The sequence below is a fragment of the Eleutherodactylus coqui genome, chromosome 12 (genome assembly GCF_035609145.1).
Source record: "Eleutherodactylus coqui strain aEleCoq1 chromosome 12, aEleCoq1.hap1, whole genome shotgun sequence".
NCBI classification, from domain to species: Eukaryota; Metazoa; Chordata; class Amphibia; order Anura; family Eleutherodactylidae; genus Eleutherodactylus; species Eleutherodactylus coqui.
The window spans coordinates 120,288,573-120,315,376 of NC_089848.1; the positions used below are offsets into that span (position 1 = coordinate 120,288,573).

At 46.5% G+C, this 26,804-nt stretch overlaps 1 protein-coding gene across 2 annotated transcripts in view; it reads right to left on the reverse strand.

Annotated features, from left to right (window-relative positions):
* Positions 1–477: 477 nt before the first annotated feature.
* Positions 478–26,804, reverse strand: part of CFAP69 (cilia and flagella associated protein 69) — a 60,136-nt gene continuing 33,809 nt past the window's right edge. The window contains exons 13-23 of one of the 2 annotated variants that reach the window (XM_066584654.1): positions 21,757–21,921; positions 20,335–20,453; positions 18,946–19,064; positions 16,392–16,473; positions 14,563–14,755; positions 12,219–12,356; positions 8,908–8,984; positions 7,068–7,265; positions 4,884–4,970; positions 2,043–2,147; positions 478–1,436 (exon numbers count right to left, since the gene is read on the reverse strand). In XM_066584654.1, the coding sequence (XP_066440751.1) occupies positions 1,290–1,436; positions 2,043–2,147; positions 4,884–4,970; positions 7,068–7,265; positions 8,908–8,984; positions 12,219–12,356; positions 14,563–14,755; positions 16,392–16,473; positions 18,946–19,064; positions 20,335–20,453; positions 21,757–21,921 (1,430 nt within the window). In that variant the 3' untranslated portion in view covers positions 478–1,289. Of the gene's footprint in view, positions 1,437–2,042; positions 2,148–4,883; positions 4,971–7,067; positions 7,266–8,907; positions 8,985–12,218; positions 12,360–14,562; positions 14,756–16,391; positions 16,474–18,945; positions 19,065–20,334; positions 20,454–21,756; positions 21,922–26,804 lie in introns of both variants that reach the window. The other variant, XM_066584653.1, reaches the window with a different exon arrangement.

Consider the following 26,804-nt stretch of genomic DNA (forward strand, 5'->3'; position numbering starts at 1 on the left):
ACACCTCCCACAATGTGTCACGATGGCGGCCTTATGCTGGGTTCCCACAAGACTGTTTCACTGCGGAAATCTTGTGGTTTTGCCACAGCGAAAAAATGCAAGATTTCCGCGGGATAAGCGCAGCTTCAAAACCCATGGCACTTAGCCGCGGGTTTTAGAGCGGTTTCACCACATGCTTTTCTGTTGCGGACGGCTCTCCCATAAAGAGGAGCGAGGCTGCAACGAAAAAATAAAAAGAATTGACATGCTGTGTCCCGGGAATCCGCGTTGTAGCGCCGGCTAATGCTGGCTTTGTCGCAACGGATTGTCAAAAATCTCGTCCACACGGCTGGCTAGCCCCAGGATTAGCGGCCACAGGCGGATTCGCCCTGTGTAAACCCAGCCTTAATGATTTAGATTGACAGCCACATTTGTGCTCTAAAATATGAAGAATCTTTCCATGATGATCGGGGCGACGCACAAAAACAGTGATACATATTATATTCCTCATTGTAGCATGGAGTTTTTTATTCAGAGTCCATATACTGATCTATTTAGCCATGTCAGACTTATAAATATGAAGCCAATCACTGTGGGCCATACTATTCACAGAAAAACGGAGGTCTCCAACCTGCGGCTCTGCATCTATCATGACACTACAACTCCAAGCATGCCATAAAGGGATTTACAGAACCCCTTCTTTATATGAGGTTCTTTAAATGGCGCGGTCAGAAGGAATGGATGACCATGATCGAGCAGAGAGCGAGTTTACAGCTGTAACCCACTCTAGCTAATAGAAGGGGGTCCCAAGCAAAGGATTCCTCCCTCTATGGATCATTGCGTTCTAATAGGACATATGGTAAGGGGTTGGCCTAATGGGACAATCTCTTTAAAGGAAACCTGTCAGCACTTTTGAGCCCCATAGATGTGGCGCTAAGGTGTGGAATCGGGGCTTCTGGGGAGCTGAGTCCCATACTCACCGGGTCCCCCATTCCAGCACTGTGTCCCCGGGAAATCAACGTGCGCACAAAGCGTGATATTTTTCAGGAGGATATGTGCATGGAATGGAAGACACAGCTCCCTGGACCCCCGTCCCATCACCTGGGAGCCCTATAATGTAGGTTAGTAGTTCCAGTTAAAGCCAACCTGTATTACTGCAACCAATTACTTTCTGGCAGACGATGGTTGTTGGGGACAGATATCACGTAGACATAAATATACTCTGGGTAGCATGCAGGGACTCGCAGACCGTTCATGTAAATGTATCTGTACATAAAATCCTCTACTGGACGTCATTCCGCTTTGTTCCTTTAGTTCAACATTTTCACACTTTTGACCTTCTGTAGGGCTCCTCCCCGAATGGGAACCCTTTTGAGGGCAAGGTCTGTATCAGCAAGAGGCCCTCCTGTAAGTTCGGATGGAGTGCTCTGCACAGTCACAACAGGGCCGCAGGGAACCTACAAAACAGAAGACGGGTTTTTCATTTTCAAATAGTTGCTAAAGTTATAGTTTGCAATACGCCAAGTGGCCGCTTTATTAGAGACCCCCATGTAGTAGCACGTTGTACCTCCTTTCAGAATTGCAGCAATTAGTTGTGGCGCCCATCCACAGGTACAGAATCACAGCGTCCAGGGTGTGCCAAATAAAACATCCCCCAAGGAAAACAAGTGTGCCAGAAGCACTAGTGAACTTCTGCAGCCCATTCACCTAAAATGTGACTATTATTGACACGTTAAAAACAAGACTAAGATATCCGAATTGAGTTTTTTTCCTTTTCGCTCCACTTAGAAATGTTTTAAAGCTTTTCAGTGCATTATATGGTACACAGCATAGTATCATTGAAAAATACAACCCGTCCCGCGAAAAACAACAAGCCCTCAGACAGCAACGCCGATGGATAAATATGAGTTCTGATGTTTGAAAGTGGGGAGGAATAAACAAAAATGAAAAAAAGTATGCGTCATTAAATGGTTAAATGGTCCCGTGTCATGGCAAGATGTCCTTATATATCTTTACTACTGACTATAGCTTCAGGCTGTGACAGCAGAGGTCCTTCACTGTACCGTAGTATTGAGGTTGGGGATCTGCGTTGGGTAGACGGTCCCATTCGGCGCTCTCACTTTAGGTCTTGATGATTCAATAGACTTTTCCTGAAGTCGTTTTGCTTTCTACAATGAGATAATACAAATATAATTAATGTAATCACAGTGATGTCAGAAGTTCTGATCTTTGGGGTTTGGTGTTGAGATCTCCACTGATCGCTAATTGTAATAGGCAGCAGGCCTATGCCCGTCCAGTTGTTATTGGTGGGTGGTGTATAGACTTGCGATAGAGCCTGCACACTGCTCCGAGCAAAGCCGAAAACAAACAAATAGGCACAGGGCTCAGCTGAATGCCTTCTCTCATTTGTTTTGGCAATTGGTGGTCCCAGCACCCAGGCCCCCACTGATCAAAACTTCTTACGCATTACTAGGACATGACAGAGGTTTTAGAAAAGGCTTATTTACACCCTAACCCCTTTACATAAGTGAACTTCTGTCCTGGCTGGGAGCGGTTCCCTCCCCATGACGTTAGCTTACATGAGCTGTGATTGGCAGCTGGCCTCTCGCTGGGGATCAGTGAGAACATCAGTCCTCGCTGTTAACCCCCATCAATTAATGCTGATCGCGGCATGTAAAGGGTCCACACTGGGAGGGTGCTTTGTCTGTGACATCATTGAGAGCCAAAAGGGATGCCATGGTAACGGGACACTAGACAATAGCATCCGGGTTTGATTGCTATTATTAGAGATAATACATTGCAGTAATTTTTTTTTAACTTACTTTTATAACTATTTTTTTTACCACCTTTGACCCCCATGACATCATATAAAACCTCTGGGGGTCATTCACATTGTCTGTTTTTTGTTTTTATTTGACACTTTCCCACTGTAGCTGGGCAGCCATAGGAGCAGCATCCATAGGAGCCCCAGTTACAGGGAGAAACATCCCCCTGTAGTGTTGATAGTCACTAGTAGAGCTGATCAGGGACGTGGCAGTCATGTAATCACCGGGTCATGTAGTGGAAGAAACACTTTCACTTCTTAGTACATAGCACTCATTGAGCGCTATGTATCCAGGAAAGGAGAAGCGGTTAAAAACGTTTCTCTGTTCTCCTCCAGATTCTTAGCTGTGAGTAACAGCTGAGGATCCGACCTCCTCCTGCTTGATTGCAGGATCAGAGGTTTCAATCCCGCGCCGTACTTCTGCTATTGGCTAGGATTAAAGCCCAGGATCAACTGCCATATAGTTACCATGCTTGGTCCTTAAAGGAGATGTCTCACGTCGAAACGGTTTTTTTTTTTTTTTAATAGCCCCCCGTTTGGCGCGAGACAAACCCGATGCAGGGATTAAAAAAAACAAAAAACAGATAGTACTTACCCGAATCCCCGCGGTCCGGCGTCTTCATACTTACCTTGTGAAGATGGCCGCCGGGATCTTCACCCTCGGTGGACCGCAGGGCTTCTGTGCGGTCCATTGCCGATTCCAGCCTCCTGATTGGCTGGAATCGGCACACGTGACGGGGCGGAGCTACGAGGAGCCGCTCTCTGGCATGAGCGCCCCATTCAGAAGAAAGAAGAACGGACTGCGCAAGCGTGTCTAAAATCGCCAGAAGAGGCAATTTTAGACGGATCCATGGAGACGGGGACGCCAGCAACGGAACAGGTAAGTGAAATAACTTCTGTATGGCTCATAATTAATGCACAATGTACATTACAAAGTGCATTAATATGGCCATACAGAAGTGTATAGCCCCACTTGCTGCCGCGAGACTACTCCTTTAAGGGGTTAAAAAAACATTTGGTATCATCGCATCCATAACGTCCTGTACAATAAATTGAACACACTTTTTTTTAGCATGGCAAATGCTGTAGAAAAACCCTGAAAAAATGGAGCCAAAATGTTTTTTCTGTTCATTTAGCTTCTGAAAAAAATGCAATAGAAGTGATCAAAAAAGTCATATGTACCCGAAACTACCGCTAAAAAGCAAAGCTCGCCACAAATAAACAAACCCTTATTTTTCCTTCCTCCATGGAAAAATAAAAATGTTACGGAAATTTGAATGCAGAGAGGAAAAAAAAATTTTTTAAAAAGGTATTCTATTGTGGAAAAGTGAAAAAAAAACCCAAAAATGTATAATTTTGGTATTGTCATAATCGTACCAATCCGCAGAAAAATTATCCTATCATTTATGCTGACTGATTAACGCTGTAAATAAATTAAAAAAAACAATGGCAGAATTGATGTCTTTTCTCTCCGCCCTCCAAAAAAAGTGTATAAAGTTATACAATACATAAAATGTCCAAAAAATGGTATCACTGAAAACTACGACCCATCACGCAAAAACAAGCCCTCATACGGCCGTGTGGATGGAAAGATGAGAAAGTTGTGGCCACTGAAAAGTGCAGATGAAAATCCCCAAAAATCATTTGTCCTTCAGACCAAAATCACTAAGGGCCGCGTCACTACGGGTGTAAACTGCGCAGCAGATGAGGATTACCGCATTCATTAGCTATTACAGAAGAATCAGGAGGAAGAAGTGAATTGTGTTAATTAATACTATATTGCCTGCACATCATTCAGGATCCTCAGCGGTACCTCAGGCTGATGATACAAAGCAGGCAGAGCCCGCAGAGCCCTCCCTGTTGGCATGCATGCTGACCTATGGCGCCGACGGCTACGGTAGTGAATGCTGGCCGGGTTGCCGCGGCTCCCCAGCCGGTAATCACGCAGCGGCGCTGATCCCAGGTGCACACTCTCAGTGTTGGTTCTCAATAGGTTTTGTGTATTTTCCTTATCACGTCTTGGTGGCGGTTATGGGGGGAGCGCTGTTAGGTCATCATATAGAAAATACACCAAAAGTACCTTTAAAGCTTCATAATTTGATGTCCTCGCCAGGAACTTATCCCAGGACTTCATTACTATTTCACGCTGCTTGTGGTTTACTTTTATCTGAAAGTAGAACATAATGTCAGTTGGTCACAAATCGGTGACGGTATTGTTGGATGCCCCCCATGGATTTATATGGTCAGTGAGTAATGTAATCTTCAAATGAATTCGTGAACCTCCTGCGGCTCCTCCATGATGGCGCGATCCGCACAGCAGCTCCCAAAGTGACCCATGTGAGGTGGAGTGAGGCGTCAAACAGGGTTGTGTCATTGCCCCAACTTTATCTTCCATCCTTCTAGCTATGCTGCACCTTGTTGATGGGAAGCTTCCCACCGGCGTGGGACTCATCTGTCAGACATGGCAAACTATTTAGCCCTAAAGGCTCCCACTCACTTGCGTTTTTGTAACGCTGCGTTTTTTGTTAACGCGATTGTCAATGGGACTTTCTAATGTTAAAAACGCAACGCACCAAAAACGCAAGTGTGTGGGAGCCCTAACTGACTTAAAGCCACAACCACGGTCACAACAGCGTCTGTTACAGGACTGCAATATGCTGATGAGAACGCAGTCTGTGCTAAAAGCCACCTTAAACATCTTTGCAGAAGCAAAGAACTAATCCTTCTGCAATGCCAGAAATACAGCTTATGGTGGAACGCTGGAGAGTATTGACCATTTCCACCACATCGGCAGCCACCTCTCCACAAAAACTAACGTCAATATACAACACCGTCTGAGCTCTGCGGGCGCAGCTTTTTTTTTTCGAATGAAGCTGAGGGTGTTTGAGGGCCGGGACATTCGTAGGGACACCAAGATGCTGGTTTATAAAGCTGTTGTCCTTCCAACCTTGTTATAGGTCTGCCCAACATGGAACGTCTACAAACATCACTCTCAAATCCTGGAACGTTTCCATCAGCGCCGCCTTCGAAAAATCCTGCAAATCGCTTGAGAAGACAGGCGGACAAGTTTCAGCGTTCTGGAAGAAGCAAAGACCACCAGCATTGAAGCCTTGATCCTTCACCATCAACTCCGCTGGACGGGCCACGTTGTGTGAATGTCCGACTACCACCTCTCAAAGCAACTACTATACTGTCAACTCAAGAACGGAAAACAGAATGTCAGTGGACAGCAAAAGAGATTTAGAGATGGGCTTAAAGCCAACCTTAATAACTGTGGCATAGACATCAAGAACTGGGAAGCCCTGGCCTTCGAGCGCACAATTTGGGGGTCAGCCGTTACCAACAGTGCTGTGAATTTCAAAGAGGCACGAATGGATGGCGAAAAAGAGAAACATATTAAGAGGAAAGAACGTCAAGCCAACCCTTGTCAGGACCGTCTTACACTTGGAAACCGATGTCCCCACTGCGAAAGAAGCTGCGGATCAAGAATAGGTCTCTATAGTCACCTACGGACCCACCGCTAAGCCCCTATACTTGGAAGGCAATCATGCTCGGCCACGAGTGATAGGCTAGGATGATAATGATGAATGTGGACAGCCGCACACAAGTGGCCACCGCTCAATTCATTGGTTATTTGGATGCACAGGCTGTCTCACTAGATGGGACAGGGGGCGGAGGACCCCCATTGAAGAGATAGGTGTGGCTCCTAGTGGTGGGATCCATATCTCTCAGACATTTATGGCATGAAAAGAGAAGAAAACATCATAGAACTCAAAATAAGTGCAAGATATGTATAGTAAAGTATTGAAAACTTTACTGAAAGTTCCACGTATGTTTTATTTCTGTTTGACGTTTAACGATTTAAAGAGGGTTTCTGGTACTGTAGTATTGATAGGTCATTAGTATCTGATCAGTGGAGGTCTAGTGCTCTTTACTGCATGCCAGGAACAGCGCTGTACATTGCATAGTGGCTGTGCCTGGTATAGCAGATCTTTCCCATTCACTTGAATGGGCCTGAGCTGCTCTCAGGCCATGTAACCAATGAGCATGATGTCATATGCTTGAGAAGAGGCAGCAACACTAATGGGAGCGCTGCAGCCTCCTCAAACAGCTGATTGCTGGGGTCCCGAGCAGCAGACCCCCACTGATCAGATGGCTATGCTAAGGGTAGGTCAATAATATTAGAGTCCCGGAAAACCCCTCTAAAGCCCATCCACTGAGGAGCTGCACATTGCAGACAGTTGTTACATAAGTGCAGTCTCACCTCTGCATATTTCTGCTGTTCTTCCAGAAGTTCCATTTGTTGATGATTTTCGATCATTTCCGTTTGATGAGCGGCAACAAGTTTACTGATGTTTTCTGCAGCGCTTTCAATAACATCCAAAGCTTCCTGATCGGAGGTGACCGGCCGGAGATTCTCAGCCTTTATTTCTGCTCTAATTTCACCCCAAACTTCTCCAATCTTAAAGTATAAGAAATAAAATCAGTAATCGTAAAACTAGAAATAATAATGAAGCAGACCATAAAGGGAAGCTGCCAGCAGGTGGTAGTAATGCCAAGAGCAGCGCTGCGGCACCCACGGGCTCTACTCCAATGTCAGTACAGCGCTCAGCTCTGTGTGTCTGAGAAGGCGTGAGGGGCGGGCTTAGGGGGCGAGCAGGGTGCTAGCAGAGACGGTCCGGGACACCCACCGGACCGCTCCGCCACGCCCACCGGACCGCTCCGCCACGCCCACCGGACCGCTCCACCACGCCCACCGGACCGCTCCGCCACGCCCACCTCACCGCTCCGCCTTGTTTCCTTACGACGGTGCGGGGAACTTTGAACAATTACTGAGGTTTGCTTCATAATCAGACCTGCCAAAAGGAGAGCGCTGTCAATATTACCGCTCTTGGCTTGCATTACTAAAATCTGCTGCCCGCTTCCCTGTAATACCAGACACGGCCTGTAGTTGTAGCGTTCAGCTTTTTTATTATTTTTTAACTAGTGTTTCATCAGCCGTGAGGCTCGCTGCAGACCAGCGTGTTCTTCCACAGACAGCGCAGGGTCCCATTAGGGCCCATGAGACTCAACAGAGGAGTGATTTCTCACAGCTATGAAAAAAGACTCATGGCGTGTCCTATTCCTGACCAATGTACACGGTTCGTCTGCTGTCCAGTCTACGCTGCGCCTGGGTTTCTCAGTCGCACTCTCATTATGGCCGTGTGCATTTAGCCTTAGAGAGGGAGGTGTGGACACAAACGCTAGCCTAAAGCGACCGTATGTGCAAAAATGCTTGCCGTAGTGCAACGTATTGGATGAGGTGCATTTACCTGCGTGTCTGTGCATATTAGTGTACTTTTTGCGCGTGCATGGCCGCGACACGCCCCTTACATGGATTAAAAGGCTATTTAGCTTAATCAGTTCCAGATGTTCTTTCCCTGCATTTTGCGCAGTGTTTACACTTTTCCTTCCATATTTGCGCTCCTCCCACAGCCGTCCATGGGGGCCTTTGCTGTGCAAACATACAGTAAAATAAGAGCAGCTCCTACTTTTTTACAAACCCCTCGGAATCAATAGGATCTTTTTCTCTGTGTGCACAGATTTTGCGCCCTCTAATACACCTGCAAACACGGCCGTGTGAAGCCGCCCTAACGTTATGAATTTTTAATGACAGGTGCTCATGGGTTAAAATAAAAAATCCAACAGTACTTACCTGTCCTCAGCCCGGCTGTCCTGTGTGGCCGGGGCAGCATCGCCCGTTCTCCAGGCATCAGCGCTCACATCCTGGGTGCCACAATGCCAGGAGTTTGAAGCGGTAACGTTGTGGCCTGTGATTGGCTGCAGTGGCCACATGATGTCTGTTTCACAAGAAAGACCAGGAGGACAGGCGGGCTGAGGACGGGTAAATACTGTTGGATTTTTTAGTTCTATCCCATGTGCACCTGTCATTAAAATTTCATTTAACAGACGGAGCACCCATTTGAGTGGGTTTTCCCACCATAGATATTTATGACCTGTGCCCAGGATGTGCCATGAATGTCTGATGGGTGCATGTGCCACCTCTGGGACCCCCACAACCCACTGAGGTCCCACCACCATAAATATAGTAGCAAAGCAATTACCTTAAAATCGAGATACCTAATTATGATACTGAGTGTGACGTAATCCAGTGCCGATAAACCGGGTAAGTTTTCAAAGCCTAAAAGAAGGAAAAAAAACAAGTAAAACAACAACTATTATTACATACATGATAAATGTGTAAGTGTAACACACTAAGGGAAACTTACTGATGATGGACGGAGCCGGAGTTGAATTAAGGGCTCCTGCCCCCTGGCGGTTTTTAACCCTGCGATATCGATGCATTTTTTATGCAAATGTCAAGGGGACTTTATAAGGTTAAAATCGTATCGCAGGAAATCGCAGAAGAGCAAAACTTGTGATGTGATTTTAACCTTACAAAGTCCCACTGACATCTGCATTAAAAAACGCCAGTGAGTAAAAAGCCCTAAAAAGGATGTTGTTCCCTTTGTTTATAACAATTCGCCTTTAGAAGCCCCCGTACACGGGCCAATCAGCATTTAGATCTTCACTGGATTGTGGGAATCTGAGCGATAATTGTGTGAATGCCGGCAGCGAATGAACGACAAACGATAATCCTATCAGTCATCATTCAGTTTCTGCACGGATAAAAACTGAATGATGATCGGTCCGTGTAAACAGGCAATCATTCATCTATGAACAACTGCCCGTTTACTGTGAATGGAGGCGGCCGCACCAATGCCCAGCACACGTCCGACTCCATTCACTGATCATCCTCCTGGGTAAAAGGCCCCCAAGGCCTGCCCACATGAGCGGACGCGTATTTGTGTACAGATCTGTGCCGCGTTTTTGCACATTGGGCGTTGCATATTTGCCGTACCTTTTACTGTACTTTTTGCGTGTACAAGTCATGCACATGCAAAGAACACGCACCGATGCTCTCAGCCATTGAAACGGTCGATTAGTTGAACCCTTTAAGGACCAGACACTTTTTAGGGATTTTACCCATGTGGCGGTTTTACTGCCCTATTTTGTTTCCTTTAGCTACCAAAATTATTTTTACTGCGTTTTTTTTCCGTGACATACAGGGCAATTTTTAAAAATATATTTGTAGTTTTATTGGCAGTAAAATGCTAAAAAATGATTTTTTTTTTAAATTTATACCGTATATACCGGCGTATAAGACGACTTTTGAACCCCGAAAAATCTGCTCTGAAGTCGGGGGTCGTCTTATACGCCGGTAATTCAAAAAAAAAAAAAGTGTAAAAAAAAAAATTCATTACTCACCTGCCCCGGTGTTCTGTCGCGCTCCGGCAGGATGTCGCTCGCTCCGGCAGGCTGTCGCTCGCTCCTCGTCCCCGGCGCAGCATAGCTTTCTGAATGCGGGGCTTGAAATCCCCGCTTCCAGAAAGCTAATACACACGCCGGCAGCCATGACAGCATTGAATGGCTGTGATTGGCTGAAGGCGCACGTGTTAGCAATCACACTATTCAATGATGTCATTGAATAGTGTGATTGGCTGAAGCCACGTGCGCTTTAGCCAATCACAGCCATTCAATGATGTCATGGCTGCCGGCGTGTGTATTAGCTTTCTGGAAGCGGGGATAAGGTGACAGTTGGGGGGTCGTCTTATACGCCCCGTCGCCTTATACGCCGGTATATACGGTAGTTATTTTTTTTTATTTAGTAGATTTATGCTAAAATAAAGTATGGTAATGGGTTCCTCTATTTATTTCGGCCGTTTTGATATATAGTATGTATGGTTTTGGGTTACAGGGCGCGTACGGTGACGGTTTTGGTTGGCGTCTGCTTTGTGTTATTTTCTTTCTTATGTATATATTGTTGTTTTATTCTGTAATATTTATTTACTTATTTATGTAATTATTTTTTTTTACTATCTGTGTCCCCCATGACGTCATGTATGACCTCTGGGGGACATTCATTTTTTAAATTTGACACCTTCCCACTGCAGCTGGGGCAGGCATAGGAGCCGCATCCATAGGAGACTCAGTCACAGGGGAAAACAGTCCCTGTAGTGACATTAGTCACTGGCAGAGCTGTCCAGGGTTCTAGTTTGACCCTCCAGCTCTGCTGTAGCAGGGAACCCAGGCGGTCACATGACAACCCCCCCCCCCCCCCCCCATCCGATCCCGATGTGAAAGTTACAGTTTACTTTCACTTTCAGTACACAGTGCTCATTGAGCGCTGTGTACTCAAGGAAGGAAAGTCAGGAAGGGTTAAAAACCCCTCCTGCCTTCTTCTCCGGATTATTAGTTGTTACTAACAGCTGATATCCCGTTCCTGCCTCTGATTGATTGCTGTGGCAGGAGGCTTAAAGCATCGCCGTAATTTTACTATCGGTGGTGCTTTAAGCCCAGGACCAGGCGCCGTAAATTTACAGTGCCTGGTCCTTAATGGGTTAATGAGTTCAAGGAAAATAGAGCATGCTGGGGTTTTTTGTGCAACGCAATTGCGCAAGCAATATTTGCGCTAGTGAACAAACCCATTGAAATCAATGGGTTCTACTTTCTGCATATTGTGTGCGCAAATACACCTGTGACGCAGGCCATAGTTACCAAGAAGTGACAGAAGGAGAGAGTAAAGGCCCTTTTACAGCGGCCGATGACTGTAAACGAGCGTTCAGTCACTCAACCACTGCCGTGTGTGACAGGCATCAATCAGGCTCGCTCGTCGGCTCATCTCATCTTTTGTGCAGGCTGAGGCCTCATGTCCGCGGCCGTATCGGTAAAACGCTGCCGGTTCATCAATGATCATTCATCCCCCATATTGGCCTGGGCAAAAAGCCAATAAAATGAACACCGATCTTGATTGTTGGCGCTCATTTAACAATGGTATCACCCCACGTAAAAGGTGAATGTTAGGACTGCAGGACGCCGCTATACGCCTCTGAGAACAAAAGGATTGGGCCTGTTAAAAAGAGGTAGGCGATCATAAAAACCACTTCTCATTGGATGCAGTACAGGAAGTGATTCCCCAATACTGGCTCTAATATTTATCTACCCAACCATTAGAGAGATTGCCCTGAAGGGGAGCGGCCATACTGACCGACGGCTGGCCGCTACGGAAAGTCCACTGTACCAAATACGTAAATACTTCAATGGAAAAAACTGCAATTCAGGACAAAATTCCCATAAAATAAGGGACCACCGGGGATTTTCTGTTTTTTCAGATCTCTCACAATGGTTCCATGTGAGTTCAGGTCTCTCTGGTTCCCGCCTGCTTTATCACTGCTCTGCTGCCGTCTTCTTATGGACTCTGTTGTTATAGAAACGGTTACCACTGCCTTGTCTTTGAGAAGTCTGGTTATTAATCTCACTGATACATCGTGTTTTATGGGGTATATGGGGTTTGGCGATTAGTTCTTATACTTACCAAGTTTTGAAAATATAGAGTAAACTTTGGCCCGGATGTTTTCGGCGACCTCTATGATTGCAATGCTGAAGCTGCCGGCCGGCATGGGGACGACCTCTTGCTCCTCCTGCAGCTGCCCAGCCAGCGGTTTTCTTGCATCTACTCATTTATACAAGTAGAAAGATGTCAGAAGAACAATCACAGTTGTAGAACAATCCCTACAGTAAGCCAGTCTAGAAATGCTTTACCTTAAGGAGACCAATCAGATCTCCGTCTCCCTACTGGAGCATCTTTACTTATAGCTCTTGTGCCGTCCCTCTGTTATTCCTTGTGGAAGTGTATGATAAATTGACAGTAGGGTGTTACTATTTGGGTGGGAGTCGTCCCCCCCCCCCCCCCCCGCACAGGCTGACACCATCCACAATCAGTGCTGACAGTGTGGGGGAACTTCACAGCCACAACTGCAATAGGTTAGTTAATATTAATCCCTATGTATGTGACTTGTATTGATTGTTCTTTGTTATACACTGAAACGCGTTGCGGTATACTTATTTTATTTTGGTGTTTGTATTATATTGGTTGCTCTCATCTGTAAATAATAATAGAGGAGAGCCTTTGGCATTAGCCAGTGGTTTGCCAGTTGGACATTTTGGACAGAGGGATTTACTATGAGAAGCCCCTCTGTATACACCTATGATTGGATGATCAGGGTCACGTTTGTGAATGTTTCCCTGGAGCTTCAGCGCAGCACGAGCGCATTTAGGATTTCTCTATGACGCCCAATTAACAATTTATTGATGGATTTCTAGGAGGAATAACAGAGGAACAGCACAATGCAGAGATCTCAGAGAAGATGCTCCAGAATTGGTATTTTATGTAGAATACCAGCATTTACTACAATCCATCAGGAGAGCGGACCCCTCTTTAAGGGGAACGGCCATGTCTCATGTAAGCGGAGCCAGTTGCATAACTTTGTAGCTGCCCTCTTGTTGACTTTATGGCACCTCTCATTTTCTTTGCAGACCCCTGTACACTGATTTCCATTAGTTTGAACCTAATAAGTGGGTGGTCTCACTGTCATGGGTGACTTCAGATGGTGGAGGAAACCTGACATCACTTATTGACAGTCAGCAGAGGAGATCGCCCACTTGACAGATTTTAAGTGATGGGAGCCGAATCTAACAGGGTTGGTGCGGGGGAACAGGAGAGGAGTAATAGAGTCAGTGGGACTGCGGCTATAAAGCTATGCAGCCGGCCCTGCTGATCAGGAGACATGGAAGGCCCTCTTTAAAGGGGTTGTGTCCTGTGGATAACCCCTTAATCCACAACAGGTCCCCAGGGGTGAGCTGCACTCCTGCCATCAGCTATTACTGTAAGGCTGCCTGTCCATGGGCGTTGCGATATACCACCGCGGGGGCCGCCGCGGGAGCACACTTTGTCACTGTGATTTTCCGCGATGAACCTATCAATATGATAGGCTCATCATGGAAAATCGCGGCAAGCCATGATTTTTATACGTAAGCAGACAATAGCCGCTCGTGTACATCGGGCTGCGCTTTCCATAGTTATCCTATGGAAAGTGTTCATTGTGTTTCCCGCGTGTGGATTATCGCCGCAGGTAACGCAGTGAAATATCACCCGTGGACAGGAGGCCTAAGGGGAAAGGACAATAAGTCCTTATCTATCCTGCAGTGTTACAAGGAGCAAACTCAAATGAATAGACCCTCGGTGTTATACACAGATGAGTCAAGTCCAGACGAAGGTTAATGGAGGGGCGTTCCGAAATAAGGAATCCCCTCTTTTATGTCCATATGCCTTGGTTTCCATATGGACAGGGGTTGTGTAAAAGAGATAACTCATTTAAGGACATAATAGGACTGCAATGATGGTTCCCATTGAATGACAGCAAGCAGAGATATTGAAAACTATTAGGAATGGATGCAAAAAGCATATAGGAAAATTGCTTAACTTTCAGGCTTTCAGATGAGTAGATTGTTAATCCATAATTGGTCCCTGTTTTGTGGACCTTAATACAGAGCTTAAGGAAATATGTGAATCTATTTACATGTCCGCACTATGGATCCATGCACATGTGAAACTGGCCTAAGGTCAAATTCAGACAGCTGTATAGGAGTTGCGCCAGAATAACGCGGGCACAACTTGTATTGGACAGCATGTGCACGCCCGTCTGTGTGCCATCTGATCTGCATAGACCATGCGCATTGCATGTATTACAGATGAGAACAGGACAAGCAGCAAATGTTTGTTCATATGGACCATAAATCTGTATGAAAGCCGGCCCATGTGAATAACCTCATAGGCTACAATGGGTCGGTGTCGGCTGAACCGCACCCACTATACTCACCAACAATGCAGCCATCATTATCTCTTCTCACTCCCAGTTCCTCCTCTTCTTGCTTCCATAACTGGACAAGTAGTTTTGGGGCCGTTTGGTTATTTTTTCCTTGCCAAGCTTTAATATGTGGTAAGGTTTTGGGGTTATCACAGAACTCCACCAGTATTCCCAGCACCAGGTTATTCATGCTCTTCAGATTAAGCTTTGGAGGAAGAACAAGAAGTAAAGCAAGTTAAGTGATGGGCGAGATGGGTTAAAGATAGGTGATAATTAGTGTGTTTACAGGTGCATTTGCCCGCGCCAATGATTGGTCACTGCCTCACTGGGTTGGTTACAGCGCTGAAAAAAATAATAGCTCTTGGGCAGAGAAGAAGAAAGAGAAGAAAAAAGACAAAAGAAGAGAAAAAAAAGATGAAAGAGAAGGCCGAAAAATTAAGAGAAAGAAAGATGAAGGCGGGGAATAAAGACAAAATATTCAAGAGAAAGGAAGAGAAAAGTCAAAGACAAAGGAGAAGGAAAACAAAAAAAGAAGGAAAGACGAAAGAATGAAGAACGACAAAAGAAGAAGAAGGTAGAAGAAAAGGAACAATAAAGAAGAAAGAAAGAAAGAAAGAAAGAAAGAAAGAACATGAAAGCAGAATAGAGGCAGACGTTTCTCCCCATATTGGCCTGCAGGTCAGTTACATCAGCGCTGGTGTATTACTGATATCAGCCCATATAAACGGCCCCGAGGCCACGGCGCTCCCCATGTGGCGTCACCCCACTTTCAGGGAATACGAAGGTATTTTAATTGCATGAGATAAGAGAGCGACCGGCAGACTTAGATTTCCTGCAGGTTTTGGATAATATGGAAACAGATTTTACATTCTGACAGTACAATCTCATTTCATGTCCTTTTAGTGATTTTAGTGAACGGCACGTTGATGCAGGTATTTAGTGTCAGGCAGGGATCACGTCGGAGTTGTGGCAGTGTGTGGAGCCACAGCCAGGGGTTCATTCACATGGTGGGTCTTTCTCGTGGGTATACCCGTTGTGTATCTGCGGTGTGATCTGAGGCCGACACTCCGGTTCTGCTGCAGATTTGTAATGTGCTTTGGATTTGCCCCATTCAGATTAAAAAAATTGGTTCTGTCCGAATTAGCTCAAAACGAACTGGAACTTCACCAATTCACCTAAACACTGACTGAGAGCCACAAAGGGCCTGTATGACACTCTTATGTCACCTAGGAGTGTACCCGAGTACTTTTGAGCTGTTTTTAACCCCTTAATGACTCAGTGTTTTTTTTTACATTCTTCCTCCCCACTTTAATAAAATCCCAACTCTTTTATTTCTGCCCTGCCGTAGCTGTTGGGGGGCTTGTTCTGCAGGCTCAGTTGTATTGTTCATTGGTACTATTATTGTACTGACTCTGACATGGTAAATCAGCCTTTAGAAGGCCCCAGGCTGCTGAACACCTCGTGATCTCATAGCGGGGGGCCTTTCGGGACCCCCCCAACACCGATTGGAGCATTTAACTGTTGCTGTCAAAACTGACATCAGCATTTAAAGGTGTTAGCAGCTGCGATCAGCTATTGCGGGTGGATGTTCGCTGTCAAGGACAGCCAGCACCTTCGGTCTATGGAGAGGGATCCGCGCCCGATCCATACAAACCCCACACGCCCGGGATGTAAATGTATGCCTTGGGGCTTGAAGGGGTTAAAGAGGGCAATCATTTATTCTGCTCATGTCTGGAGAAGGAACAATGGAGGAAGATTTTAGCGAGTTCGCGCCGAAACAAACTTTAGCATAGTGCGAGCAGTAACGGTTCGACTGGTTTGGTTCGCTCAAGACTACTTACCGCTAATAAATCCAGAATAATAAACATTCCCTCCTTTTCAAGGAAGTAGTCCTCAGAGGAGAAGCATCCGATAATGCACGACCTTGGAGAATAAAGTACAATATATAAGTGGAGGAAGCTTCAGCTCCAGAGCCGCGCTTCCAGCATTGGCTTATCTCCCCCAAACGGCTTATTCTACAAGGATCATTAGTTCTAACAAGCAGGACAATGGTGGACAACTTACACACAATACCCCAGAGTTATTTCTGTAGGGTCGTGTTCTCCAATGTGAAGCTCTCCAGCTATTGCCTCACTACAACTGTGGTTGTCAAGGCATGCTGGGAGTTGTAGTGTTCCACAGCAGAGGAGACTCAGGCTGGAGACCACTGATATAGGGCATTTACCAAGATCCTTGATCTAATCTAGTAACCTCAGCGAGGTGAGGATGCAGAATGGCTGAGGGAATCCCATGTATATTCTTCTACAGAGTGTACATGTATGTTCAGTATGCGTCTACATACCATAGAGGCAGGCCACGGGGCCACTATGGGGTCCATTGGGGAGGGACGGGAGGACAAGCCCCAGACCCCCCTGTCCTGAGTGCCACTATCCTGCACCATAAGGGTGACTGCCCACTACAGTCTTTTTTTTCACTGCGAAATTCGCAGCATTTTTTTTCTGCAGGGGTCTATGGGCTATGGGACTTGTAATGTTAAAATCGCGATTTCGCGGTAAATTGCGATTTTGCGCGATCGCGATTTTAACATTACAAGTCCCATAGACCCCTGCAGAAAAAAAAATGCTGCAAATTTCGCAGTGATAAAAACCTGTAGTGGGCAGTCACCCCTAAGGCCTCTTTCACACGACCGTATACGTTTTACGCTCGGCCAATCGCCGTTAAAAATCACCTGAAAGTAGAATAGCTGCGATGAAGTCCCGATCTTAATTAGCATTTTCTCGTCCATTCACACGGGCGGCTGCAACATATTGGCGAAAAAATATGCTGCAGGCAGAAATCCTCGGAATGATTACTAACGCTTAAATAGAGCCGTTCAAACTCGTTACCCGGCGTTGGACGCAGCTAAACTCCCTCCCCCTCCCTTTATTTCAGCTCCCATAGACACCTATGGGCCTCCAGCGTATCTCGGCAAAGGATAGGGCAAGACCTATCTTTTCACACACTATAGAAAATCGGTCGCCGTTTTCGGTGGCTGATGGACTATTTTTTTTATGCTCCTTATAAATCGCTCATCGGGATGAATTCATGCAACTAGCGACTAATGAGGCCCGGGCTAGCTATAGGTCAAAATTGTTTGTTTGAGCAATTTTTTGGCTAATAGTCACCTGTATAAAAGTACCTGAGGGCTCAAACCGTAAAAACACGTGACATGCGTATGTGCTGCGTACGATAGATACATCTATATTGGTGCTTGTGGGAGCGGCCCGATAGAAAACAATGTACTTTTAGCATGTATTACGTGCGTGAATAATACGCAGTGACCGTACACCCATGTGAGTGAGCCCAGGATAGGGGTAAGCTACAAAAAGGCTCTAGATTCCATTGTCAAGCTGTGTAATACTGACACCTAGTGGTAACAATGCTGAACTCACATATGGAGAAGTCAATGGCAAAACTGCTGCACAACAATGTACCAGTTGATTACTAATTAGCATTAATATATGTATGGTGTCCATTGTGAAGAGGGCATTAGATCCCCGGTCTGCCCCATCTCGTAGCAGTTGTATACGGTATATTTTACTTATGCTGTCACTGTATGTGTCCCTGAGGGTGCGGGCAGACGAGCGTAGGCGTATTTACGTTCGCACGAGCGCAACGTATAATCGCCCGAGCGATCGTTTTTCACCGATCACGACCAGAGCTAGAAAGCGTATTTTCGTTTGTTCCTACTTTGCAAACGGTCTTTTCGGCGATCGAATATGCGTTGGCGCGTATTTCGGTCGCATGTGTTCCGTTTTTTTTCAAATTGCCGTTTTTACGCGCCGTAAAATCGCCCATGTGAACGAATACATTCGAAACCATTGCCTCAGATGGTCACGTATATATGTTTGGTCGCAAAAACGCGCCGTTTATGCGCTCGTCTGCCCTCACTCTGATTGTTTTGTCTCCTCTAGACAATTACAGGCGTTGTCCGGTTACAATATGGCTCCTTTTAGCACCCATTATTCTAAAATAGGAAAAGTGTATTTGTCCATCCCCTGCTGCCATGATCCAGCGCTGCCGCCCCGCTGCGGTCCCGATGGTTGTTGCTGCTGCTGTAGTCACCAGAAGCCAGATGTCTGCTGCAGCCAACCACAGACTGCAGCATCACGTTCCTGACCTTCTGACAGCATGGCACTCGGGGTTTGAGCGTTGATGACAGTAAAACAAGCCTCTGATTGGCTGCAGCGGTCAGCTGACTTCTAGAAACATCATTATCAGCAACAAAAACCAGGACCGCTGCGGGACGGCAGCTTATTAACGCAGTTGGCGCTAAAGGGGGCATGTAGTCTGGTAAATGGACAACCTCGTTAACTGACAACTGATGGTTCAATCACTGCTGTTTGCCTTACTTACCAAACACAGTCCAGAGTACAAAAAATGAGTTTGTTGTGACCCAGCCCGCTGCTAAACTTGGTGGGATCCATTTTGAGGAGCTGCAGGGCGACGTCCACCCCTTCTGAGCCAAATAATTCCTGAGGGCACAAAATCATGTAAAATGGGAACACAGCGGCATCGGGGCAGTACAAATGATATGTTAAAGGGGTATTCTGGAGACGGGGTGTTTTTATACGTTTTTAAGGTGAAAACGGATAGATCGGTGGGGTCCGCTCCACTGATCCCGAGTATGGAGGAGCGCCTGTTTGCCCCACTTCAGTCACTGCTGGATCGCTGCTCTGACCAGAGTGAAGTGAGTGCTGTTCTATTCATTTCAATGGAGCTGATGGAAATAGCCGAGCACCCAGCCTCCAGAACACCCCTTTATCTTCAGCCTATGGGTCACTACCATTACAATGTTACTATGTTTATAGATTTTTTATGTTTTACTACTTTTACAAAATAAAAAAACATTTTATTAAGAAATTGCTTTTTGTCATCATCTTCAGAGCTCCATAACATTTTTATTTCCCCTGGATGGGGCCGTGTTTGGCTTGTTTTTTGCAAGGTATGTTGTTTTTATTGCTACCATTTTTGGGTACATTTAACTTTTTGATCACTTTTTATTCATTTTTTATCAGGCTTTGTTGTGACAACAGAACACATCATATATTGGCTTCATATGTTCTTCTTTACACACTCATTGTGTGAAATAAATGATGCAATACTTAGATAGTTCGGGCTTTTTCGGATCTGGAGATATCGGTTATACTTCTTTTATTATTTAAAATTGTTTTGTGGGAAAAATGGGACAAGGGTTTTTTAAATTCGTCTGTTTTTAAAAGCTTTTATTTGACTTAATCTTACATCTTTTTACTCCCCTTAGGGAAGCTGAGCTTCTATAATATACTGCAATACTTACATACAGTACAATACTACTTGTAATCCAGCAGTGCAGTATAGCATATTTTTTAATGTGCACATATTAAGACCAGAGACCGCAGGCTGTGTTATGTACATGGCAACCTTCACTTGACTCAAAACTACTATGGCAGTCATTGGCACATCGCAATTGCATCACGGGAGGGTGGGGGGCGGTCTTATAAGCCACAGTCAGGATTGACAGTCAACGTAAGCTGTTATTGGAGAACTACCTCTGATCACAACTATTTGCGGTGGGTGTCAGCCGTTTAAAACAGCTAGTACTCATTGAGTATGCAGTGAACTGGGCTCCCAGGAACGTTTCATACCCAGCTTGCACCCTGTAACATGCTTGTATGTCACGAGGACGGCCGGGTTTATACCAGTTTTAATTGCACTAATGACGTGACACCTTTGATTGCATCTAATAAACTGAAGCACACGAACCTTCCTGTGCACATCGGTGTCACAGACGGATGATAGAATGAAGAGTAGATCACACTGGATCTCCAGCAGGACGGCGTCATTACTTGCCTCGGCGCCAGCCATCACTTTCTTCAGTGTTTCTGAATACACAAATACAACAATGAAGAATGTATCTAATTGTTGCGGTCGTTAACATATCTCACCACAGCAGTTCATGAGGCTGCCTGTAATGTCTGCCGCTTCTCCGGTACTTTCCTGCTGTGTTTATCGGAAAGCTCAGGACTTTGCCACTGTTTCTTAAAACTGCAATTTTTTCTTCCAGCATTTTTCGATAATGAAAGCAAAAAAAAAAACCCAAACAACTTTTTATAGCAAGTTATGGGAGGTCCGGCAGCGTGAGGCTGGAGGGCCTCATTAAAGAACAATTTCAATGTTGCACAGTTTTTTTTGTCATTTATTAAAACAGTAACTCATACTCAGCTGCGCGTCCGTAGCTACTTTGCAGCCCACCACCCTGCAGCCTCCAGTGAGCGCAGCGCCGCTGGTCAGGTGATGTCACTTCAAGTTGAGGGGGAGCACAGAAGCTGCGGATGGTGCGGATTTTCACTCTGTTTCTTTTCAGTTGTGAGAACTCTGCAGCATTTCCGCTACGTGTGAACATAGCAACCAATCACAGTGCAGATTTTATTTTCCCGAAGCAGATTAGGAAATGAAAGCTGCACTGGGGAACAAGGGCAGTCCTAGGTCTCATGTCCACGGCGCACGAGAATTTTCGCAGCGGAAGATCTGCATGTCAGTGTGGAACTTTTTAAATTGTTGCCGGTGATCGCACATGCGTTTTTTTGCGTGTTGCTTCCCTATGGGCGTCTTGAACTGCGGATCGTCCGCTCGGGGGTCCCTCCTAGGCCGCTTTCCACCAAACAGATGTATGGAAGGATTTGCCTCCATTCCTTGAGCTTCAGATAGTGATGCTGGGGATGGATACGACATTCTAGTTTGTCCCAAAGTTGCTCGATGGGATTGAGATCTGGACGTTGGGCGGCCAATGAAGTTTTTAGACGTTTTGTTCCTCAAACCAAGCCTGAACACTGCGTGCCGTATGACATGGCACTCGGCCATGTTGGTAGAGACACAGAGCTGTACCAATGTAATGCCACAGGGGAGGTGATGCCACACTGTCCGGATGTTTCTGTACCCATTGGCATTGAAGATGCACTTCACTATAACCAAAACTTTTGTCAACACAGTGTTTATGGCCATGTCTGAAGTGGACATCCTCTAACAATATGGATTCTCCAGTTATTGGGTCACTGCAGCGCTTTCAGAATGATACCTTGATAGAACTTTACTCCAACAAGTGTTTGTGATAGATATAAAGCAGAAGACAGATACAAACAGATCTCCAGGGTACAGCAATGAACACAGAACGCTGGCTGCACTTACCGAGCAGCTGACTAATTGCTCCCTGGTCACACAGATCTTGGTTCACAGTCTCATCCCCTACGGACACCATAGACCGCAGGAGTCTCAGGCTGTAGCGCATCTGAGCATGCTTGTTATCCCGACCGCCAGTGCCATGGAAACAGTTACCCTGACCAAAGAACGCGTCTGAAATAAGGAAAGGAATATATATATCATGTTCAATGGCACCTCTACATAGGCAATCACATTACTGCACATATTATCAGAACACAAGACAGACGAGGCATCACCGGGCGTTACTGGTATTTATACATTATACATGACAGATCAACGAGGTCTAACCGCCAGGACCCCCACTAATAACCAGAAAGGGGCACCTCCGCCTCCTTCGGACTGTCAAGTAGTTTTGTTACCACCGATCCGTACAAGGTACCAATGCACATGTTCAAATGCCAATCCATATAACAGGGGTTGTACAATCCCCACAACCTAACATTTATCATCCATCCATACGAATGTTATGAATGGTAACAAAAAATTAAAGCATGTCACCTTAGAATGAATATATAGAAAGAGTTGAATAACTTTCTTAAATACATTACATTACTTATCCTGTACTGATCCTGAGCTACATCCTGTATTATACCCCAGAGCTGCACTCACTATTCTGCTGGTGGAGTCACTGTGTACGTTCATTACTTATCCTGTACTGATGCTGAGTTACATCCTGTAGATCTTTTATTATAAAAGTATGAAACATAACAATAAAAGCAAACTGTAACAATAGTAAATAATAATAATACAACCGTATACAGAGATAAGGCCCTTCACCCAGAGTCCATGGTCCACAAACAAAAGAAACCCCATGTCTGGACTCCCCTCCCCCCTGCCGCACACTCGCACACACACTCAAAGCAAAACACAATATACCTAAAAGAAGAGCATCCAGCTATCCAGAAGAGAAAACTAAAACTAAAACTACAGGTCCAGCCGTACCGCACTGAAACCCCATCATAAACAAAATTAGGCAATAACGTAAACATAACATATATATATACCAATAATTAACTAAATATGAAAATAAAGACCAAGCCAACCGGCATACAAAAATAACTAAAGAAAAATTTTTTTTTTTTTTTTTTTTTGGGTCCCCAGTGCAGCTCGGGGGCCATGCCTGCTCCATCAGTCCGTGCCCAGAGTTCTAAAGTTCAGGACGTGCCAAGCCACACCAGGGTTTTTTTTTTCGTTTTTTTTTAAATATATATAAACTGTACAACACTCTGCCTGCCGCAGTCTGGGGGCCATGCCCGCTCCACCAGTCCGTGCCCAGAGTTCTAAAGTTCAGGACGTGCCAAGCCACACCAGGGTTTTTGTTTTTTTTAATATATATATAAACTGTACAACACTCTGCCTGCCGCAGCCTGGGGGCCATGCCCGCTCCACCAGTCCGTGCCCAGAGTTCAATGTTCGGGACGTGCCAGGCTACGGCTCAAGGCGTGAAACCACTCCCCCCCAACCCCCCACCCAACCTAACTACCACCCAGAACGTGAATATATACATATAAAACATACAATAACCAATATACATGACATACACGATATATTAACATAACCCGAAAGCCTAAGGTCGGCTCACCTGCAGCCCTACTTCACTCCATTTTGCCCAAATCAAAACAAAAAGCTTTATGGTGCCCTCACAGCCCGCCACCGGGATTGGAGGTGATAAGCCGGGCACAGACATCACAATGTACTATCCCTTGCATTTTCTCCCTATTCTTTCCCTAATTTGCCCTAGACTGTCCTTAGTCTGCCCCTCAGTCTGACCCTTCATGGAAAACTGTCCCTGCCCTATCCCTCCTCTCTCCCTATCCTGTCCCTCCTCTCTCCCTATCCTGTCCCTATTCTCTCCCTACTCTGCCCCTAGAAAATTAAGAAAAACAAACTGTCCCTAACGAAATACAAGCCCTCTCCATAGGAGAGAAGCCTTAGATGTGCCCAGCTTCTCATACTCCAAAGAACGCACCTTCACCAGGTCACCCAGGATGTTCCTACATACCGTATCCACGGGGAGGACTTTCAGTTCCGTCGAGATTAAACACCGTGCACTCCAGATGTGGAACCTGACCACTAGGCTAACTAGAAATAAAGTGCAGCGGTCCCTGCCACCAAGGCCTCTGAACGCTCCATAAGCCCACTCCGCATAGGAGAGGTGTGCCAGCTGAGGCCAGCCTATGGAGACCCCTACCCGTTGGTATACCTCTGTATTAAAGGGGCACTGAAGCAGGAAATGCTCCATGCTTTCCAGCACGTCGCTGCACTCCTGACGGGGGCAACCCCTGTCAATCAGAGGCCTGCTCTTCAAGTTACCCCTTACATACAGTCTCCCGTGAAAGCAGCGCCAAGCCAAGTCCCAAAACTTCAAGGGGACCCGGGTTGAATTCAGTAAACGTAACCCTCCCTCCAGGTCCCGACTTGGGCAGTCCTTGAGCGCCAGGGGCTTCTGGAAATGGGTCAACAGGACTCTTTCGTCGAGGAGCCTCCTCGTCAGAGTCCTGATCTCCCACATCCCCAGACCCCACCGGCGTATCACCTTCAGAACCAAGGTAGCGTAAGCCGGGAGATGTCCGTGCTGCGTGCGAAGGTCCTTCACTCGCCCTCCTGTCTCCCATTCCTGGAAGAAGGGCCGAAACCATCCCCTGCAGGAGTAGACCCACGGAGGAGCCCTCTCTTGCCAGAGGTTGCCTATGTTGATCTTAAAAAAAGTGTTTACAAGAAACACCACGGGGTTGACCATAGACAACCCCCCTAGTCTCCTCGTGCGGTATGTAACATCTCTCCTGATCAGGTTCAACCTGTTCCCCCACAACATTAGGAAGAACAGGTTGTAGACCCGAGTCCAGAGAGGTTCTGGCAAAATGCATACGCTGCCCAGGTAGATGAATAACGGGAGCAGGTATGTTTTGATCAGGCTAATTCTTTCCCGAAGGGTCAAAGACCAACCCTTCCACTGGTTTACCTTGTGAGTTGCACCATCCAGCCTGTCCACCCAATTTTGCATGGGGTAATCCCCCTGGCCGAATTTGATGCCAAGTACTTTTGCTGAAGTTTGGGGCACCGGAAGGGTGTCCGGGAGATCAAACGTAGGATCCCCCCTTCCTAACCAGAGACTTTCACACTTATCCCAGTTGACCATAGACCCGGAAGCTTCCGAGTAGTGGTCCACCTCCGACACCACAAACTCCGCCTCCTCTCTCGAGGACACGAAGAGCGTGACATCATCGGCGTATGCCACTGCCCTCAGGGTAGCCTCCGGCACCGCCCGGTCCATCCCGACCCCTGCTATAGGTCCACAATCAACCCTCCTAAGGAAGGGATCTATCGCAAACGCATACAACAGGGGACTTAGAGGACAGCCCTGGCGGACGCCGGACCCCACCTCAAAAGGGCGGCCGGGCCAACCATTCACCAGCGGGAAAGTCTCAGCCCCTGCATACAAAGTTCGCAGCCAATCAACAAACCCCACTGGCAGGCCGTATCTCAGAAGGACGGACCAGAGGTACTCGTGATTAACCCGATCAAACGCTTTGGCCTGATCCAAGGACAGCAGGTACCCCTCCCAGTGACCAGCCCTACCCTGCTCCACTGCCTCCTGGACACCGAGAACAGCGCTAAAGGTGCTACGGCCTGGAACAGAGCAATGCTGCGCCCCCGAGAGGAGCCGGGGTGCAAACTTGACCAGCCGATTAAACAGCACTTTTGCCAGAACCTTCCTGTCCGTATTGAGAAGCGCTATGGGACGCCAGTTCTCAATACGGCTCGAGTCTTTACCTTTTGACAGAATGATCAAGGCCGACCTCCTCATTGACTTTGGCAGAGTGCCCGAGGAAAGACACTCATTTAATACCTCCGTCAAGAGGGGACTCAAGAGGTCCTTGAAGGTCTTATAATACTCAGGTGTTAATCCATCCGGACCTGGCGACTTTTTGGGCCGGAGCCCATCAATCGCCAGTCTAACTTCCTCTTCTCTGATCTCTTCTGTCAAAACGCCAAGAGAGGTGTCCACCCCTGGCCCAGGGACAGTTTCAGCCAGGAAAGCCGACATCACTTCCGAATCTAGATCCCTCTTTCCCAAGAGTTGCGAGTAGTAGGATCTGACGACCTCCAGAATCCCTGATCTGGATCGATTCAGGGACCCCGTACTGTCAATCAGTCCAGTGACCACTTTACTATTCACTGACATCCTACAGTTTTTGTAAGGGTCGGGCGAGCGGTACTTCCCGAAATCCCTCTCAAACACCAAGGATGCGTGTCTGTCATACTGGCACGTCTTGAGTAAAGATTTCACTCTGGAGATCTCCTCGCGGCTACCTCCAGTCGAAACGAGATGTTCGAGTTTCCTCCTCAGGCCATTGTACAGGCGGTACCTGTCCAGGCATCTGAGGTTGGAGAGCTCACGGAAGAACCTCGCCGCCCTCCTCTTGAACATCTCCCACCACTCTGACTTACTGCTACAGAGATCCAGTAATGGTACCTGGCTCTGCAGAAAATCCTCAAAGGACTGTCTTATCTCTGCTTCCTCCAGGAGTGATGAATTCAGTCTCCACAAACCTCTACCCATCCGGGGGGTCTCTGCAACATTCAGAGAAAACAAAATCAGACAGTGGTCGGAGAATTCCACCTCAACAACGGACACTGGTGAAGAGATGGCTTCCTCCTTCAAATAAAACCTGTCTATTCTAGACCTGCTCTGACCTCTATAATAGGTGAACCCCTCGTGGCCTGGGGTGTGCCGGATGTGGACATCCACCAGGCGAGCCTCGCTAGCTACACTATTAAGTGCGACGCCATCAAAAGTCAACCGCCTGTCTCCAGAGCCTCCCCTATCGCGGGCTCTTGTGACTGTATTAAAGTCACCTCCAAAGACAACTTGGCGGCTGGTAAAAAGGTAGGGCTTGATCCTCATAAAGAGACTCTTCCTGTCCTTTTTTGACTGGGGACCATAGATGTTTACAAGTCTCAATTCTTGTCCCTTCATGAGGACATCTAAGATCAGGCACCTTCCCATTTCT